The following is a 21,042-nucleotide window of genomic DNA, read 5'->3' on the forward strand; positions in this document are numbered from 1 at the left end:
TGCAGTGTTTAATAATCAGGTTTAGAAAATCATATGAAACAATTGCAGTGTGTGTAGGAAAAACCTTTCATTCTGGGTATTATTTTTTGGGGGTGTCTGTGTGTGCTAAACCATTTGTTGGTTTTCTGTCGACACAAAATGTTTTTATGATTTGCTGCTTGTTTTAAAACAGCACATCCCTATTAAACAAGTTAAAGACATTATTATTTACTTCTAAAGCTAGTTATGCTTGTTTCTAGAAGTATATTTTGAGTACAGTTGGTCATAATATTAAAACTTGTCAGGACCTCCGTGGTGGTAAATGTTGCAGATTGCCATGTTGGAGGCTCTTGGTTTGATGCCAGTACACCGTTGTGATCTAGTGATTCTCACATGGAATGAGGGTATATAAAACACTCAAATAAATAAATAAATACCTGGATCAGGTCTTTCTTCCCCAGGCTGGCTGGGGAGGACATAGAAGCAGTATTCACAGTACCGGGCGGGCATGTGGGAGCTTAAGCCATCGCTCAGTAGTGACTCCTAGTGGGCAGACTTAGGGTCCACGTTAGCTGAGTTCCAGAGGGAGCAATGACTTGTGCTCCCTGGCCAGGAACTGTTGCTATGATGACTGCATTGAGTGGGAAGAGGGAAGTAAAATGGGGGGAAATCCCCTGGGTAGTTGCAAATGAAGGTTTTATGGCATTATTGCTCAGCAGAGGCTGGTTCCGAATTAGCTGGAAACCCCTAAAACAGGAAAGAACTATTCAGGAGAGGGAATTATCAGAGCAGCCTTGCCATGATGGGCCTGTGCCCTAAGAAATGTGCAAATATTTTCCTGTTTGGTTACAACTAGATTCTTGGCATGTTGCACCAGCTTAAGAATGATTGAAAGATGATGCAACTACACGTCTGTGTGTGTATGTAAATATGTATACATTTATATACAGTCAATGGGAATTTAAAATGGTTTCCAAATGTTTATTTTCAGTCTCCAAAACCTTGGACGTGCAAATCGTACTGACTAATTTGGGTTGTTTCCTCCTTTATATCACTTAACCATCTCCCACCATGCCCGTCACTCACACACACACATACATCCCAGATAGCAGGCACCACTGGAAAACCCTTTCTGGCTAGAGGGACATCTCCTCTGAGATGATCCCTCAACAATGCTTTTTCTGGTCAGGACAGTAGTAGCAGCTGCCTTCCCTGCATATCCCCCCCACCAGGGGGAAAACACACTGCCTCTGCTGCAGTCAGCCCTGACACATGGGAGACATGAACCAGAGTGTCATAGCCTGGCCCACAGGACCGGCCCTAAATTTGGGGTTTTGAGTCCATGAAGCTCCTTGAGGACCCTAAACCATTGTGTCAGGGTCACGCGTGACCATTTTAGAGACACTGGTTTTTCTGAACCCTCCATGCAGAATGCCATAACGTACTTTGCGTTGGTTCATATTTGTTTATGAAGCATTTTGTATATCTTTTGACCAATAAAAGTTCCGTTTTTCATGCTCTTATTGTTGGTGCTTGACATCAGTACTTGAGGCAAGATCTTAGTAACTGAGAATCAGTGAGCATCTGATAAAAGTCTCTCCGAAGGAGACGGTGGGGAATGGAGTGCCACCTCTATCAATTATCTCGTCATATTTTCATGCAAAGCTCCCTAGGACGAGACTTGCTTTGAAAGGCATCCACATCCAGGAGGCAACAGAGTGAAGCTGCATAGAAAGAGGAAACCTTCCTCTCATCGCCAAAGGCCAGCAACTGTTACCTCTCTTTGCTGCTTTCTCCTCTGTGCTCTCTGCTCTCTCCCGAGATTGCCTTCTGTCCATGTTGCAGCTGTTCCTCTTCTCGTTCCCCTTTTATGTCCCTCACAGTAGCTTAACAAGAATTAATAAATAATAAGAGCATGCATTTCTGTAGTTAATGCATCCCAATACCATGCTAATAGACTTAATACTTTATAGTAACCCTGACACATGAATATGGATGGCTTTGAATGTAATTTCCATGTTTGTACGAGGCATCCTGATTTTCTTTGCTTTTTCCCTGCACGCTCTTTCTCTGCCCCCCCCCCCCGCATCTTTTCCTCTCCTCTCTCCCAGAACCTCTTCATGCAGTGAGCCTGGTGCATTGAGGATAGTACATGGATCATGAATGTTAGCCTTAACTTAAACGTGTTCTTAACAGTGAATTTACAGGTCTTCCATTATTGATTTAATATTCCGAAGAACCTTTTTGTCTTCTTTGAGTATATACCGTACCTCAGAGGCAGGCTTCCTTTGCAACAAATGTAAAGGGTAGATAAAAAAAAAAAAATAATGCTCCTGTTGCAAACTCTTTAATGGAAAAGCATTGCAGAGGTAATTTTATAACGCTGCCTGTAAGTTAGCCAGCAAATATGTGAATGAGTTACACCAACGTTCAAAGTCAACTTACACACAAAAGACCGCTTTGAAAATCATCGCAGCAAAATGATGCACATGCAATGTCCCCTGCTATTGGATGCATGGAAATTTGCCAAGAGAATTTACAAGCATCCTTCCTGAAATCAAAAAATGTGTGCGCGAGTCCCAACCTCTGCCCCTTGGAATGAGTAAAAGTAGGCGCATACTTTTAGGCACAGATTGGTCACCCTACTTGACCCCAGAGGTCCCTTTGATTGTCTTCATTTTATCTGCCATCCTTTGCAAGCCTTGCGTTCTTCCATTCTCCCTAATGAGAAGACTGTTTTCTCTGGATGGTCTCATTATGCAGATTTCAGTAATGCTCAGGTAGGAGTGCATGCAGCAAAGGATTCAGATTGTAAGGGCCAGAAATTGCCTCCTTACTGAAAGGATACCTTTAATATTCAGGCTCTGAATCAATCAGACAAATTGTGCTGAAGCTCATTTGCTGCTGTAATGCTATTTGCAACTTTCCGAAAATCTGAATAAATGCCTAAAAGGCAAGGTTATTTTCTATCCATTTATCCCACTTTAGGTCCCGTTATCTATTGCGGCATTTTTATCTCCTTTACACACATCTGTCCTCTTGGTTTTCCTGCCTCTCAATTCTCTTCCCTTCCCCCATCTTTTTCTTCTCTCATCCTCCCTTGCGAGTTTCCTGTGGTCTTCCTTTCTCGCTCACCCAGGCCTGTTTATGTTTATTTAAGAACTTAATATACTGCTTTTTCATATAAAAAATATATCAGTGTGGCCTCATCTTGCTCCCTTCATCCTCCATCTCTGCATATCCCTGTTTTCTTTCATGGGCACACCTTATCTTTCTCTCCCTGTCCCTTCTCTAGCCGTCTCTTGAACATATATTAACGGGTACATTTTAAAAGGAACGCACGTGCGCCCAAAAGCACAAATACTCCTCGTTTTATAAAGTACGTGTGTGGCATATAAAATAACTGTTGCCGCACGATCTTCTACAGTCTTTATACACATGGGGGGGGGGAGGAGAGAGAGAAACTGACTCTATACATAGGCTGTGACACTCTCTATATAGGTACCACTCTAAAGGGGCACTTTGAATCGGGGTGGGTTTTCAGGAGGTGGTTAGGGGGGTGGTGTTACACATTCAGAGGTATTCATAGTAAAATTGACGTCGGTAAAGAATTATAGTCCTTATAAGTGATGAAAAGGAGCAGATTTGTACAATGCAGGTAACGCTGCAGTGTACAATAAATCAACACCCCTATCCCCTACCCACCTCCTGAAAACTCACCCCCAATCAAAGTGCCCCTCTAGAGTGCTACCTATATAGAGTGATTCTATACATTCTCTCTCTCTCTTTCTCCCCCCCCCCCCCCCAGGCACAACTTGCTGCGTAAAATTTGTCATTACGCACATCAGTCTTGGAGCTGGCCCTTTTCCGCCACCTTGTTCTAGGTGTGCGGACATGCATGTACGCTCGCCCTTCCGGGCTTCTTAACATTCATGTTGCTCACGCATGGCCCACATACGCGCACACGTGGCCATTTTTGCGTGAGCAGCGCTTTTAAAATCTACCTCTTCGTGACCAGCTCACTACATTCCTTATAGGTTCTAGCATTGGATGGGCGGGAGCGAAGCTTAACACTTTGTGTATTGTAACAAATGCCAGAAAATAACTGGCTCTGCTGGAAAAAAAAAAAAAAAAAAAATATATATATATATATATATATATATATATATTAAGTGTTCGGGCCACAACCCAACCTCACTTTTCTCAAGGAACTAGTGATGGAAACAATGAGAAAAGTAGTGTACGGAAAGCATTTATTGGAAGCAAGCTGCCAAAATGATTGTTTGTGGGGGTGCAGAGATGCTTGGGCAGGGGGGAGAGGACTGGCTGCTAGAATGGAAGAAAGCAAGAACCAAATATTAAGGAGATTTAAAGGCTTGTAGAAGCAAGGCCTAGACTAAAATCTCCTGTTATATTTTACCAGACCACAGTAGATGCAAAATAATAAAAAAAAAAGGTGGATACTATGAACAGGAATTTTTCTGTAAAATCCCTTAGATCTAGCCAGAGTTTTTAGCTAAAAGAACAGAAGAGCAGGATGTTGGGAGGTGAAGTTAGGACGAGTGAGATTTTCTGAACGTGAGATGCTGGATATTAACCTCAGGCACATTAGCTCCTAAGGGATTCTGTGAACGGACTCATCTGAGGGATCTTGCTGAATGATTCATGCTCCGGTAATGTCGCTGAGAGAAAGGGATAGATTGAGTCAGTGTAAAAACAGACTCTTTTTCCAACTCCCTGGAGGGCTGAAGTGGTCTGGTCTAAACATAATAGGGTAAGATTTCAATAAGGTCCCGAACTTCATGGGTTGTTTTTTTTTTTTTTTCATCCTACACAAATCCAACCGATTTTCAAAGACGAGGCTTACAATGTGCTGAAGCCAACCATCGCATGCTCAGAAAATCAAATTCATCTTAGATCCAGCCATAATTCACGCAACCAAACTGAAACACCACCAACACACAAAAAATAGGCTCGCCTACTAGAGGAACACAACATTCAAACAGTCAACTTCGCAAGCATGAACCAAATTAAGTGCAATTTAAAAGATTTGCTGGATAAAACATAACGGGAAGAGTTTTCAAAGCCCATAGCACTCAGTCAGACCAGCATCCATTATATAATCAAAAGCTTCCTGGAACCAATGTGTTTTCAACTTACATCTAAATGTAAGATCATCCCCTGACGCCCGCATGTTCAAAGGCAGACTATTCCACTGAATGCTCTCTGTCTCTCTTCAGCTGGAACTCAACCGAAGGAGTGCAGCCACTGAGTTGGATGATACCCACCGTAACAATTCAGTCAGATAACCTGCATGACTCCCCCGCCCCCAAACGTTCAGGCAGGGAACCTCAAAACGTATCCCATATCCACAGAAAGCTGTAAAGTATGAACATTCCACTGCATGCAAATAATTCAGAAATGAAATGTAGGTGCATGCTTTCCAGTCACGTCCCAGAAATTCTCCCCGGGATGCCTAAATGTATGCGCATAGTGAAAGCACACACGAACGCATAGGTAACTGAAATTCCTCGTCTGTGGATTTAGCTGATCTGCCCACGTGCCTCCTTGTATGACATGCACAGACCTCAATTAAGCCTTTGGAAATTTACCTCAAAGGCACTGTAGGGGCTGTGCAGGTTGTAGAAAGGGTTGGGAACTTTATAGTATGTGGGGCAGGATGCTAGAGAAGGGGAAGGAGTTAGTGACATGAGTAGAGGAGAGAACACAGGTGGAGGCCATACAGGGCATAGTGCAGGAGGTGGACTGACTGGTACAGTCTTAGACACTATTAGATATCGAGTAGGAATGAATGTGCGTGCATAGGGTGGCTCAGGCACTCTAGCAGGCAGAAGTTTTAGAGACTGGTGGAGGAATTACTATTGAGAAGGCGGAGAAATGCGCAGCCCAGTGCCTGCCTTGGTGATGACACAACCCACTGACAAGCACATAACTCAAAATGTAATTTCCAGCTGAGATCCTGGTTCCGTGGGGGGTGATCATGACAGGAATGCTCTGTGATTTATGTCTACGAGTACTGGGCAGAGAGAAAGCCAGGCCACGCTGGTTTGTGACACTCATTGGCTGGTCCAAGTGGCAACACTGGTTAAATTCTGGAGAGAGCCTAAGAGTGTCCCTCAGCCACAGTTGTTTGCTCAGATGTCTTGTTGGAGGGGCGAGGAGCTATTAGGAAACAAAAGACCAGGAGTCATTCATCTGAAGAGATATATATTTTTATTTTTTTTTTTGCGATCTGGCTAAAGTTATTGTATAGACTGGGAATATGAAATTTTAACAAGAAATGAAATCTCTTTATTGCTTCCATCTCAATTCTACAGTTTATAGCTCTCCCCTCCTGGCCTATGGTCCCAAGGAAGCCTTAAAAATGCCTGTAAGAGCTTCAGATTACCCATGAAAAGTTAAACACCTGCCTGCCATATCCAGAGAAAAGTGTGTCAAATAAAATAGATAGTATTTGGTTTGGGAAATCTTTTTTTTTTTTTTGTTTCAGAGATTAAAAAATAAAGTTCCCATTAGGGATTCCCATAATTGCAGAGAAGGCTTCCGACACCTATCCTGAGTTCTTACAGCCTCTTGGGTTTTCAAGATATCCATGGTCAATATGCAGATTTACCTCATGCATATTCATTGTGGTTATCCTGAAAACCCTGCTGGCTGTGGGGTCCCCAGCACCGGTGTGCAAAGACCTGATTTAGATTCCGTCTCCTCTTCCTCTTTTGCTTCGTGGTGGCTCAGACTCCTGCAAGCTCAGTGCTGATGGGAAATGTTCTAGAGTAAACAGAACTTTTTGCAGGCACGTCTGTGTAAATCTTGACATATTTCAATTTAAAAAAAATGGGAATGGATTGTTCTTTGGGGTCTTACTGTCAACTCGGTGTTAGTTTGCAGCCTCTTCTTTCTCTAGCTGGCTTCTGCTCTGCCCTGCTGCCAGTGCCTATGTCACTTTCCTCCCCTACTAATACCACCTAAGAGAAAGCTGGTAGCCCTCATGGATGAGGTACCTTAATTTAAAGTGAACCTTTGATGGTAAAATAAAAGTTGCAGACCTAAGCAGGTTCTAAGGAAGTAGCAACAGTCAAGAGATGTCAGCATGCCCCCCCTGCTTTTGACAATAGCAGAAAATGATTGCTCCCAACAACAACACCACAGAATCCTATTCAAATCAAGCTAACGCATGACCTGCCTGGGTTTATGGCAGGGAAAGGCGACTCCAGCCCTGGAGTGCCACAAACAGATCTGGTTTTCAGGACGTTCACAATGCCATATGCATGTCTGCGTACAATGAAGGGCATGTAAATATACGCCATGCATATTTGTTGTGGATATCTTGAAAACCAAACTGGTTTTAGGTACTCCAGGACTGGTCTGGAGTTGTCTACCCCTGGTCTAAGGTTTGCTGTCCCATCGGGCAAGAAGGCTCTTCCACCTGGTTGGACAATGAGCTTTCTTTCGTTGTGCCATTTCCAAAGTTTTGCAGTCTGCCTCCTAAACATTGGGTGCCCTTCATAGCATCGCTGATTGCCACCCTTAACCTTACGCTGGTAGGCAATGAGTCATTAACATAGGTGCCCCCTTTATCCTGCCCCCATCTTGGCAGTGACGCCCCCTGATGTGTGAAGACGTTGTTTGAGAAAAATCGTTTCTGGATCTAAGGCTTTTCATTTCTTTTGTAGCTGCCACCCAGAATAGGATGACGAGAACAGACGGATACCGATAGGTATGAGAGGCAGCCCATGTACTCTGCAACTCTCTATATATTTTTTTAATGTCAGATAATCTATCTGGAAAAATGATGCTCCTGTTGTTGGCTTCTTTCTTCAAGGCTCTCTGGAGAGTGCTCCCAGACCATATGAAAGATAGTACACGCTTGTGTCAAGAGAACCCATGCAGGTTTATCAGGTTTGCGTGGGGCTTTCCAACCCAGTCCTGGGGACCCCCACAGCCTGTCGGGTTTTCAGGATCTCCACAATGAATACGCACGGGATAAATTTGCCTATACGGAATCTCCCCGAAATGCAAATTTATCACGTGCATATTCATTACGGGTATCCTGAAAACCCGACTGGTTGTGGGGGGGACCCCAGGACAGGTTTGGGATGCTCTGGATTAGTGTAGAAAGTAAGGATGCACTTTTGTTGAAACAAAATGGGAAATTTTAATGGAATCGGTCTTCGCGTTTCATTTAGTTTGCAAAACAAAACACGTTCTGCTGCCTTCCCTGCCAAAACTACACCCCCCACCCACCTCCTGTGATCAACCCCAACGATCCCAGCATGCCAGGCCCCATGAAGTCTTTAAAATCAGTTTAAACGTTTGCTGCTGCCCCACCACTGCTGCGATTTCAGATAGCAACAGCAGACCGGGGCCGGCGCCAGTGTAAGTTTCTCAGGTGGAAAATGGCACTGGCCAGGCTTAATTAATGGTCCGATCCCGAGCGGCAGCGGTGGGGGCAGGAGGATGCGGGATCGCTCCTGCTCTGTGAAGATTAACACTGATTTTAAATACCGCAATAGCGAGCAGGAGGTCAAAGGTACAGCCCCCCCCCAGTTTACAGCTTGCGCTACATTCTTGGACCAAAATTTGCAAATTCTGAAGCACTTTGGCAAACATTTCCACCTTTTATATTCATGTTTTAAAAATTACTTAATGTTCCGACCTTGCTTGTGTCTGTATAATTTTTTTTATTTATTGGGCCAGGTAAAGGGAATCTTGAGTATCAGTAAAAAGATGATATCGCAGGGATGGGTGGAAGAGAAGGAGAGGGTGAGAGGACCAGGGATAGGTAGAGGAAAGGAGAAGGAATGGGAATGGGGTGAGGAGAAGGTGAAAGGCCTGGGGATAGGAGGAAAGTGGACTGGGGCTGGTGGGAATGGAGAGGATGGGAGATGGGGGAAAACCAGGAATCTGGGAGGTTCTGGGATTGAGGAAGGGGGAGGAGGGAGTAGGATATGTTGGGGAACGGGGTCCAGGCTCTGGAGAGGAAAGAAGGAAGGTTCTAGGATCTGGGAGATAGAATCTGAGATCAAAGGGGAGAGAACCTGGATTGCGGTGGGGTAGAGGTGTCCCTTCTGTGCTCTGCTCCTGCTCCCCCTTGCATCCCCCTCTCTAACCTCTCAGTCTGGCACCCACACCAGCACCAATCCCTTTTATCTCTCGCACACAAATTACCGCCCTTTTCTCTCGCAGCTGATCCACTCTCATCCTCCAGCTAAGGTTGCCAACTGGTTCCAGATTTTCAGGGCAGGTTGATCCGGTCCTGGTTTTACCTCATGGCATGCCCTAAGAAATTCAAGACTATAATTACCTGAATGCTGGGGGGAGTAAAACTAGGACCGGATCAACCTGTCCTGAAAATCTGGAGCCGTTGGCAACCCTTCCTCCAGGCTCTCCCCTCAACGATCCCCACTCAGCCCCTCCTAACCTCTGATTTTGCTCTGTGTGCTCCAGGCTCATTCCCCTCCCCGCCCCTCCATCCTGCATGAAAAGGGAGGGGTGGGATCAGGAAGCAGATGGCTGCTGAGTGAGATTCAGCAAAACTGGAAGGCATTACATTTTCAGCTGCCCCCCCCCCCCCCCCCCAGATGTTTGCCACCTTAGACACCGGCCTAGTGTGCCTATGGACAAATCCAGGCCTGGTCCCCCTCCCCTCCTCTCTAGGCAGCCTGCAGGGAAGAGAAGGAGGGCAGGTGAGCTTGGAGCACACAGAGGAGAGAACATCCACTTTGCTCCCTTCTTGTCCCCCCCTCCCTCTACTTCTCCTCCTGATTTGCAGTGAGCAGAAGGGGAAGTGGGCGATCCTGAAGCAGACACCAAAGAGGGTGAGCAGTAATGTCGACCGTCAAGGCTTCAACACCTGCCTTGATGCAAGGCTCTACTGCTCTCACAACCTTCAAGCTCGGGTCTGTTACTGAGGGCTTAATTTTCGTCAGAACAACCTGGAATGGCGTTCGGCCACCCTTCCTCCGGGACCCGAGAACACAGAGCAGAGCCGGCAGCGTGTCACGTTTATCCACCCCACCACCCAGCCTTTGGAGGAAGCAAAGAATGACAGAGAGTATTGGAGCTGCTTTACCCTGAAATAAGAGCAGCCACATGGCTTCAATTTAGGAGGCTGTGAGGGATAGTAGCCAGGGTGTGAAAGAGGTGGGGTGAATGCCTGTCAGCCCGTGCCGCTGCTGCTGGTGAGGGCGAAAGGACCAAGAGAGTGAATGAGGGGACGGGATCAGGGGAAGGAGAGGGGGCGAAGGGATGTAGGAGATGGGAAAGGCTGCGGGTGGTGCAGGAGGGAAGAGTGAATCAGGGGATTAAAGATGCTGCGAGTGAGGGAATCAGAGGGGACTATAAGATACGAGCAAGATGATCTGAGTGGGGGGGGGGGAGGGGGGCAGTCTGTTAGCAAAGGGATCGGAGGGGAGGGAAAGCGAACAGAGTGAATAGGGAGATCACGTGGCGCTGCTCCCTTACTTCCACTCCCCAGGAGTCGGCTCCTGCACTCCTGTCCATGGAAACAGAGGAGGGCAGAGAGCACACACCAGTCTGCTCCTATCCCCCAAGGCAGAGGATGGATTGAAGAGGAGGCCTGTGCGTTACTGGCTAAGGAGGGACAGGTGGAGAGTGGGATTTCTCAGGATCACCAGGAATGAGGGCTTTAGGACCTCTATTTGGGGGGGGGGGGTGAGAGAGGGCAAGAACCACTGGGGAACTTACGGAGGGTCAGGATCACCAGGACAAAGAGGAGGAGGGGGATAGAGAGAGCCCCATTCTCTCTATCTGCTTCTCCTGCTTACCCCAGTGATACTGCACCCCCAGCCCCTGGCCATCCTTCTCTTACTAGTGCTCATCGAGCCTGCTAAGTGTGGTGTGTGTGTGTGTGTGTATGAGAGAGAGAGAGAGAGAGTGTGTGTGTGTATGAGAGAGAGAGTGTGTGTGTGAGAGAGAGAGACAGAGTGTGTGTGTGAGAGAGAGACAGAGAGAGAGTGTGTGTGTGTGTATATGAGAGAGAGACAGAGAGAGTGTGTGTGTGTATGAGAGAGAGTGTGTGTGTGTGTGAGAGAGAGACAGAGAGAGAGTGTGTGTGTGAGAGAGAGAGACAGAGAGAGAGAGTGTGTGTGTGAGAGAGACAGAGAGAGAGTGTGTGTGTGTGAGAGAGAGACAGAGAGAGAGTGTGTGTGTGTGCGTGCGTGCGAGCATGTGTATGAGAGAGAGAGAGAGTTCCCACCTCTTTGCACAAGCCCCATCTCCCCCCTCCATGGATCTACTCTTTTTTTTTTTTTTTTTGCTACAAATTAAGCCCCTTCTGTTGATCCAGGAAAGAGGAACAAAAACATATGATCACGTCTTTACTCCTGGGCTTTCTAAACCTGTCCTAGGGGTCCCACAGCCTGCTGGCTTTTCAGAATAGCCACAAGGAATATCACAGGAGAAGAATCCGCATGCCTTGAAGACCCAGTGTATGACCAGCTGTGGGGTCCCCAGGACAGGTTTTGAAAGTCCTGTTTTAATCAGTAAAAAAAAATAAATTTGGTTTTGACTCCTAAATAATGTGGCTGCTATATTTGTCAAATAGAATATAAATAAAGATTAATCAAATAGAAATAAGGGTCAACAAATAAGTTGTAGGTGCTAACGTTTTTATTGGACTAAATGTATTTAGGGTCCATCCTGTAAACCGATGTGATGTACCCCAACGAATGTTGGTATACAAAAGCAAATAAATAAAATAAATATGCATATATATATATAAAAAACCCAGAGTAAGTGATCTGGATAACTTTATCCACATATTCAGTGAAATTTATCTGGATAAGTGTTTCCCTGAATATCCACATTAATTTATCCATGAAAAATTATCCAAATAACTTTAGGCCTTCCATCTATGCGACTGGACTTGTCTGCACATATTTAGTCAGATGGTGCTCAGTGTGGGTCTGCTCTGCTAAATAATTTAGCTCCACCCCCTTTTTATTCAGGTCCATTTTTGCACATTAAAATTTTGTGCAGACAATCTACCTGGACAAAGGGGGAATATTTTTAAAAGGGCTGATTTATGTTGGAAGAAGGCGATTTTAGCCGCGTGAATCATTTGAACATCTGTTTGCTAGTGGCTATAGCTTTTGAGAGAGGGCACAGCTCTGGGAAAGCTAGTCCAGTTGAAAAGTATCGCCACAACCTATTTGTTGACCTTCACGTCTGATAGCTAAAAATCAGAATGCTAGTCAATAAGCTGAATCGCTGCCTCCTCTTTCACACGTGAAACCTAAGGCCATTCCACTGACGTTTTTCACACCGCTGCATAATTCAAGGGCCGAGAGACTGTCCTACGGGCTTAAGAACTGCGTAAAAGACTCCAGCTCGCCTGGCACTAAGCACTGTTAGGCCCTCTTAAAGCTGATAGTCAAGGGACTTTCTATAACACCCCCCCCCCCCCCCATGTCTTATGCAATTCAAAAACATACAAGTTACCTCAATTTTCAAAGCAAACCTAAGCTCGTAAGTTCATTTTGAAAATTATCCCAGATAAGGCAGACAAACTCACCCCATAAAACTACAGCTGGTCTGGTCTCTGCAGAACATAACTTGTGCATGATAATACGTGGCCATACTTTAAAAAAAACCAAACGTATGCATGCCAAGTGCAACTCCGCCCCCTCAGAACGTCTATCTTTTGCACACACGAAAGTATGCACAAAATTGGGTTATGCACAAACTCCTGGCAATACTATAACAAGCTTCCTGTATGGGAATGACTTTGGCAATTATCCTCTGATTAGGCTGTGCTTCCTGTTTATATTCACAGCCTCCAGACTAAGAGTCTCTGGTTTGCTATCCCAGATGTGTCTTCATTGAGATCTTTCGTTTCTCAGTCTAAGATGAAATATTAAGCTGCGAGTCGTGATTTGAGGTTAGGCCCTTTTTTGGCCTCACTGGTTGTATTTGAGAACCTATATGATCTGGGTGGGGGGTTATTCTTCCATGTAACACAGCTGGGATCACAAAACTTGTTTGGACCTTGGCCAGATGAAATCTCCTGTAAAAAAAAAAAAAAAAAATACAAAAAAACCTAAGATGGCAACTTTTAAACAGGCTTGCGTGCACTCGTTGGCCCGCGCCCGGGGACCTGGCCATTTTATAATATACATGCTTATGTGTGTGCACATTATGAAATAGCCCGACCGCACACACATGTGCATGCAGCTAAGTGGACACGCGCCTATGCGTGCAAATGACACTTCTGTTGCATAAGTGGGAGATTTTAAAAGACGCGCACTGACGCCATTAGCATTTTTAGCAGTTGCTTCCCAGTTCACCCAGGTAAGGGATAAGGACTTCCAAACACCCCTAGTTCAATAGCCTCTCTTCTCCCCTGCTAGCCCAGACTCTTAAAACCCCGCTGCTCAGTCTATTTATCTTTATTTTATAACTTACACATCATCATCCACGGCAGAAGTAAAGCTACACGGCGGGGGATTCTGAGGCCAGCCTCTGCGCATAAGTATTCGTGCAGAAATTTCAAGGTGAAATCCAGGAAAGCCCATGCCTTGCCCCTTTCTCAGAGCTTTTCATTTGTGTGCGTGGCAGGAGTTATGGGTGTACACAGGTGGCTTTTAAAATCCACTCGGCCCACGCTGGCCGAACTTGCCGTGTGTATCTCCTGCTTTTGGTGTGCGCCTAGCTTTTAAAATTCACCTTTAAGTGACCTGGTTAGACATTTACCATCAATCCTGCTTCTGTGGCACTCAGCATATCACAGGTCAACTTGAAGGACATTTAATTTCTATCTTCTGCTTCTGACCTGGGGGTCAGACACCCTTCAATTTGCCAGTTCTCTGATTGATCAGTTCCATTTCACATCCCAGAGCTGCAATATGAGTAGGTCCATTTCATTTCTTGATTCCACACCAAGATGTTCTTGTCTTACCTCCTGATCCAGTACGAGATGGGGCAGCCAGGAATGATATTTTCTCTTCCCCTGGCTGCCCCATTTTCATCCCAGTTGCACAAGTTGGCCCCTTCTATCTTTCAGTGCTCCCACAAACCGGTTCCACTTTACCTCCCATGACACACCTGCCAATCAAAGCAGCAGCAGGTCTTCTGCCATCTGCTATTCTGTACCACCCAGTTCAACTACAGAAAGCACTAATCCACCTCCCAGGCTGTACCCCGGTCACACACCAGAAGGACGCTCTGTGCCTCCCAGGCTGTACCCCGGTCACACACCAGAAGGACGCACTGTGCCTCCCAGGCTGTACCTCGGTCACACACCAGAAGGACGCACTGTGCCTCCCAGGCTGTACCTAGGTCACACACCAGAAGGTCACACTCTGCCTGCCAGGCTGTACCTCAGTCACACACCAGAAGGACGCACTGTGCCTCCCAGGCTGTACCTAGGTCACACACCAGAAGGTCACACTCTGCCTGCCAGGCTGTACCTCGGTCACACAGCAGAAGGTCACACTCTGCCTGCCAGGCTGTACCTCGGTCACACAGCAGAAGGTCGCACTCTGCCTCTCAGGCTGTACCTAGGTCACACAGCAGAAGGTCACACTCTGCCTCTCAGGCTGTACCTCGGTCACACACCAGAAGGACGCACTGTGCCTCCCAGGCTGTACCTAGGTCACACACCAGAAGGTCACACTCTGCCTGCCAGGCTGTACCTCGGTCACACAGCAGAAGGTCGCACTCTGCCTGCCAGGCTGTACCTCGGTCACACAGCAGAAGGTCGCACTCTGCCTCTCAGGCTGTACCTAGGTCACACAGCAGAAGGTCACACTCTGCCTCTAAGACTGTACCTCGGTCACACACCAGAAGGTCACACTCTGCCTCCCAGGCTGTACCTAGGTCACACAGCAGAAGGTCGCACTCTGCCTGCCAGGCTGTACCTAGGTCACACACCAGAAGGTCACACTCTGCCTCTCAGGCTGTACCTAGGTCACACAGCAGAAGGTCACACTCTGCCTCTCAGGCTGTACCTAGGTCACACAGCAGAAGGTCACACTCTGCCTCCCAGACTGTACCTCGGTCACACAGCAGAAGGTCACACTCTGCCTCCCAGGCTGTACCTCGGTCACACAGCAGAAGGTCACACTCTGCCTCTCAGGCTGTACCTCGGTCACACAGCAGAAGGTCACACTCTGCCTCCCAGACTGTACCTCGGTCACACACCAGAAGGTCACACTCTGCCTCCCAGACTGTACCTCGGTCACACAGCAGAAGGTCACACTCTGCCTCTCAGGCTGTACCTCGGTCACACACCAGAAGGTCACACTCTGCCTCCCAGGCTGTACCTAGGTCACACAGCAGAAGGTCACACTCTGCCTCTCAGGCTGTACCTCGGTCACACAGCAGAAGGTCACACTCTGCCTCCCAGACTGTACCTCGGTCACACAGCAGAAGGTCACACTCTGCCTCTCAGGCTGTACCTCGGTCACACAGCAGAAGGTCACACTCTGCCTCTCAGGCTGTACCTCGGTCACACACCAGAAGGTCACACTCTGCCTCCCAGGCTGTACCTCGGTCACACAGCAGAAGGTCACACTCTGCCTCTCAGGCTGTACCTCGGTCACACACCAGAAGGTCGCACTCTGCCTCCCAGGCTGTACCTCGGTCACACAGCAGAAGGTCGCACTCTGCCTCCCAGACTGTACCTCGGTCACACACCAGAAGATCACACTCTGCCTCTCAGGCTGTACCTCGGTCACACAGCAGAAGGTTGCACTCTGCCTCTCAGGCTGTACCTCGGTCACACAGCAGAAGGTCACACTCTGCCTCTCAGGCTGTACCTCGGTCACACAGCAGAAGGTCACACTCTGCCTCCCAGGCTGTACCTAGGTCACACACCAGAAGGTCACACTCTGCCTCCCAGACTGTACCTCGGTCACACAGCAGAAGGTCGCACTCTGCCTCTCAGGCTGTACCTCGGTCACACAGCAGAAGGTCACACTCTGCCTCTAAGACTGTACCTCGGTCACACAGCAGAAGGTCGCACTCTACCTCTCAGGCTGTACCTCGGTCACACAGCAGAAGGTCACACTCTGCCTCTCAGGCTGTACCTCGGTCACACAGCAGAAGGTCACACTCTGCCTCTCAGGCTGTACCTAGGTCACACAGCAGAAGGTCGCACTCTGCCTCTCAGGCTGTACCTCGGTCACACAGCAGAAGGTCACACTCTGCCTCTCAGGCTGTACCTCGGTCACACACCAGAAGGTCACACTCTGCATCCCAGGCTGTACCTCGGTCACACAGCAGAAGGTCACACTCTGCCTCTCAGGCTGTACCTCGGTCACACACCAGAAGGTCACACTCTGCCTCTCAGGCTGTACCTCGGTCACACAGCAGAAGGTCACACTCTGCCTCTCAGGCTGTACCTCGGTCACACAGCAGAAGGTCACACTCTGCCTCTCAGGCTGTACCTCGGTCACACAGCAGAAGGTCGCACTCTGCCTCTCAGGCTGTACCTCGGTCACACAGCAGAAGGTCACACTCTGCCTCTCAGGCTGTACCTCGGTCACACAGTAAAGGTCACACTCTGCCTCCCAGGCTGTACCTAGGTCACACAGCAGAAGGTCACACTCTGCCTCTCAGGCTGTACCTCGGTCACACAGCAGAAGGTCACACTCTGCCTCTCAGGCTGTACCTAGGTCACACACCAGAAGGTCACACTCTGCCTCCCAGGCTGTACCTCGGTCACACACCAGAAAGTCACACTCTGCCTCCCAGGCTGTACCTCGGTCACACACCAGAAAGTCACACTGTGCCTCCCAGGCTACACTTCCCAGCCTGAATACTTCAATAATAAGAGAAACACAGATTTTCTGTAAGAATGTCTTTTTTTTTTTTTTTTCATTTCTCAGTGCAGTTCGCCTCATTCAGAACTTTGAGACAATCATTCATCGAAAAAAAACAACCCCAAAACCAATGAACTTTTCTTTTGTTTTTAAAATAAAAAAAAAATTTTTTTTTCTAAAATTCATGATTAAAACCTGGTACAAACAGGAGTGAATTTTAGAATATAAGCATTTTTTTTCCTTCTTTCTTTGTGTGTGTGTGGTTTTTTTTGTCTCCTTGCGGCAAATGTTGCAAATATAGAAATTTTTTTTATCTGTACAGTGAAATGTCAGAATGCAGCGAGGTGTGGTGAAACCTTGTCCGTGACCGAGCCTTCGATCTTGTAAAAGTCTGCGCTGGAAGACTCTTTGCTTATGCAAATAAAAAAAAGAAGGAAAAGTGTGCACAGTTTTCCTTTTTCACTTTGTTTCATGGGGGTGTGGGGGAGAGGGGTCAGAACGAATGTACACAGAGAATCCACAATATCACAGAATGAAATTATCATGCGATGTGATAACAGGGCAGATCTGGAATACTCCAGGTAATGATTTTCATCCTTTTTCCCTCTCCCTCACTTTTAATTTCTCTTTGTTCATTTTTTATTTGTATTTTTAAACTTTTTTTTTTAAGGAAAACATTTTTTTTTCTCCTCACAGTTTCAAAGTCTTTTTTTTTTTTTTTTTTAAGATTTTGGTGCATAAACTCACAACAGTGAGATCTCTGTTTTTATATCCTTTATATATTATATATAATAATTATATATTTTTTTTAATTCTTTAGTTTTTTTTTGTTTTTTTTTTAATAAGACGGTCTTGGAAAAAAAAAAAAAAAAGAAAGAGCTGCTGTGGGTTTGATTTTGGTCCAGTCATTGTAAGTCACGTGCAGTATTTATACTGAGGACTCAGGACTTGTGCTGGGCAGACACGCCCTTCCAGTAGTCTAAGATGTCGTGAAGATCCTCGTCTTTGGCAAACTGGACCTTTTTGCGCAGAGCATGGCCGGCTGCCATGTACTCTTCCTCTTTGTGACGCTTACGATGCAGTTTAAAGCGTTCCCAGATGCTGTGCGAGGGTTTGTACGTATACTCTGGGCTGGAGGTATAACTCAGATTGTGGTACTGAGGTGACAGCTGGGAGTAGGCTAGTTCCCTGGGACGGGGTCTGGTCAAAGGTTCCAGAATTGAAGGCTTGCGTCCCGTCATGCTGTCGTGCTGTTCCCCCTGGTGCGAACCTGGGTACGAGTGCCTGTGTTCACTATACTGGCGAATTTTCTCAGCCTCTGCTCGGAGAATGGCAGCTGCTGGAGTCACAGTGAGAATGGTGTCTGCTGTGGGGGATGTCTTTTCAATATATTTGGCTTCTGACTTATGCCCAATGGCCCCGGAGCCCTCAGAGCGAAAGGATCTAGGGCTGCGTATGGAGCCACTGGAAGAAGTACTGGAGCGTTTTGGTGGGGCCTCCATGCTGTGATGCCTCTGCAAGGGATGAGAGTAGCTTTCTTTGTAAACTGGGGAGAGGAAGCCATGTTTGCTAGGGATCTGCTCTGATATCAAGACTAGCTGAGGTTCGGCTGTGGACACAGCTCCTGACTTCACTCCTTGGAAAGATGTGGACTCAGATTTCAGTACATCGATACAGTTGTTGATTATCTGGTTGACTTTGTCCACTTCCTTGGTGATAGTGGAGATCTCAGCCACAGAGCTTTGACTATCTGGTGCAATTGACAACTCACAATCCCTCCTCTCAGGTTGTTCCCCAGTTCGCACTTCCATGTAATTCCCCTTAGTGGTTTTTGGAGTCTCACTACTCTCTATTAACTTGTACTGCTCCACTTCCCCAGCTGAAGGCAAATAAGGGATGCGGGAAATTGTCTCTCCACTCATAATCTGACCCTGTGAAAGCTGAGTGATGCTGGGCGTTTCCAGCTCAGGACCATACTTCAGTTCAATGATTGTCTTTTTCATACTACCTGATGCCTTTTTGTGCTTTTCCTCCTGCTGCCGTCTCTTGCGCAGGCAGTAATACACTACCCCTAAAATGATCACCATGCCAAACAAGCACCCCAGGATGGTCATGATATAGTGAGTGGCAGTAGAATGATTAGACACTAGTTCCCCTGTGGTATGGTTGGGTGCAGGGAAAGTTATACAAGTGTGATTGAACCTCAGGCCGCTACGGACAGAAGTTACACAGTAGGTATATTTTGTGTGTGGTTTTAGTCCATCTATTTTAATATTCTCCTTTCCCATTGTCAATTTTTGGATATCAGTGAATAAACCATTGTTATATTGAACCAAGCTGTACATCTTGCTGTATGGGTGGGGAATCTCCACCAACAAATTAGCTGTTGACTTATTTAGTGTGATGATGATATGCGCCTTGGAATCTGCAGGGGGTGTGCTTAAGGAGATCATATGTGTAGTGCCATCTCCAGAGAAACAGTCGTCTTCTGTACAAGGGATCTCTGATGGACCTGTGGTGGCTTGGTATCTTGGGGTTATGAATGGAGGCATCAGAGTATGTAAGCCATCTGTTGTACAAAGAGAAGACAACATGCTCAGGGCATTACGGTAACTGGATCGACCTTGGCCAAGAAGGAAGTAGCCAGCATAGTCTGGTGGAGAATCGCACTGCATGCGATCATAAGTGCGTGTCATGTTAGTAAATATGGCCAGCCACTTCAGGAAGCCCAAGAGCTCACATGAGCAGTAGAAAGGGTTGCTGTACAATTCACACACAGACAATTTATTCAAGCCCACAAAGGTGGTGCTGTCCAGTCTCTGTATTCTGTTCATGGATAAGTCAATATTCATGATGTTTGGGCATTCCCAAAAAGCATTAGGTGTCACAGTTTCAATGAGGTTAGCTTGGAGGTAGAGGTACTCCAGCTTGCCCAGACCCCTGAGTATGCCCTCGGTCAGGTTCCTCAGTCGATTGTAGCCAAGCTGCAGGACTTGCAGATTGAACTGCCCCGAGAAGGCCCCATCCTCAATGTAGGATACCTCATTTTTGGTCAGGTTGAGGTATGTCAGGTTGCCAAAGCGGTTCAGTGAGGAATAGTGAACGCTCTTAATTTTGTTCTCATTGAGTCGCAAGTCCACAATGGTGCTGTTGATGTGCTGCGGGATGGCCTCGTAGGGAGGCTGGTTCTGGCTGCAGATGGCCAGCCAAACAAAACCCTTGTCACCTTCAATCAACCAGCAGTCTCCACGCACCCTGCCTGTGTACAAGAGAGACATGACAGCCCCCCACAGACAGAGTGCTGAGGTCACCAACCCACTGCGACCTGCCATCGGGAAGGAAATTCTCTTATGTATTGGTAGAGATAGGAAGCAGCGGAGATTGGACTAATCTAGTATTAGCATTTCCCAGAGATTTTTCCTCGTTTTAGTTTTAGCCATATGGTCTGAACCAAGCCTTCTACAAATGAGAATTGTCCAAGGAAGCTGGAGGTCTCTGTGCCTGTTCTTTAGGAAGACGGTTGTCGGCGAGACGATGAGAGGCTCATTCAGGGCACCATCACCACCACACGCTCTCTTTTTGCATTTTCCAAGCTAAAGCTGAAGTCATGTCGGGGGAGGGAAGGGGATTGCGGAAATGTTCGTAAAGGCCGCCCCTTTTAATTCTATTTTTTTTTTTTTATCACATGCTACCTCTGCCGATTTTCCTTCTGCTGCTGCTGCTGTGCATCTCCTGACCAGAACCAATGTTCTTCTTCTTTCTCAAAGTCTATTTTGTTCTCAGTCTCTGCAGCAGTTTCTCCTGGAAAAAAAAAAGAGAAGAGAAAATATCTGTTAATTACACCTCCGTTTACGTTTCCGGAAGGATATTGTTGGGACCGGCGTGGGTGCTCTAGAGAAAATCACTGTCTAACTAACACTAGGCCACGTGCTCATGGTAGTGCTGGTGTTCGGGTACCGGCCAGGGTTTGCGTTTATAACATGGGGAGAGGGAGAAAGAGGTGTGGGGGGTCGTGCCTCCATAACTAGAAGAAGGTTGAAGTCTGGGGGATTACTTCCACTGGGCTGTACGGAAACAAAATGACAATCTTATTTTTTACTTCTCTTTTTAAGTCCTTCAGCATGTGTTTTGATCAAGATTTGGAAATATGGGAGGCCCACAGAGCAAGTTTTAGGGATGTTGGAGTAGAAGGCAGGAATGCCATCTCTTAACTGTATTTTTTTTTGGGGGGGGGGGGGGGGAGGGGAGTGGAGGAGGA

General features: G+C 46.8%; 2 protein-coding genes across 2 annotated transcripts in view; one reads left to right on the plus strand and one right to left on the minus strand.

Moving 5' to 3' along the window:
- The window catches only part of MAD1L1 (mitotic arrest deficient 1 like 1), an 841,854-nt gene that overhangs the window by 608,717 nt on the left and 212,095 nt on the right, over positions 1–21,042 (plus strand). The gene's annotated exons all lie outside the window — the stretch shown is intronic.
- LOC115075680 (protein ELFN1-like) lies at positions 17,462–20,581 on the minus strand. Its single transcript, XM_029576297.1, has one exon. It carries the CDS (start codon positions 20,114–20,116, stop codon positions 17,726–17,728), a length of 2,391 nt encoding a protein of 796 aa, XP_029432157.1. The 5' UTR covers positions 20,117–20,581; the 3' UTR covers positions 17,462–17,725.

The sequence above is a fragment of the Rhinatrema bivittatum genome, chromosome 14, assembly GCF_901001135.1.
Source record: "Rhinatrema bivittatum chromosome 14, aRhiBiv1.1, whole genome shotgun sequence".
NCBI classification, from domain to species: domain Eukaryota; kingdom Metazoa; phylum Chordata; class Amphibia; order Gymnophiona; family Rhinatrematidae; genus Rhinatrema; species Rhinatrema bivittatum.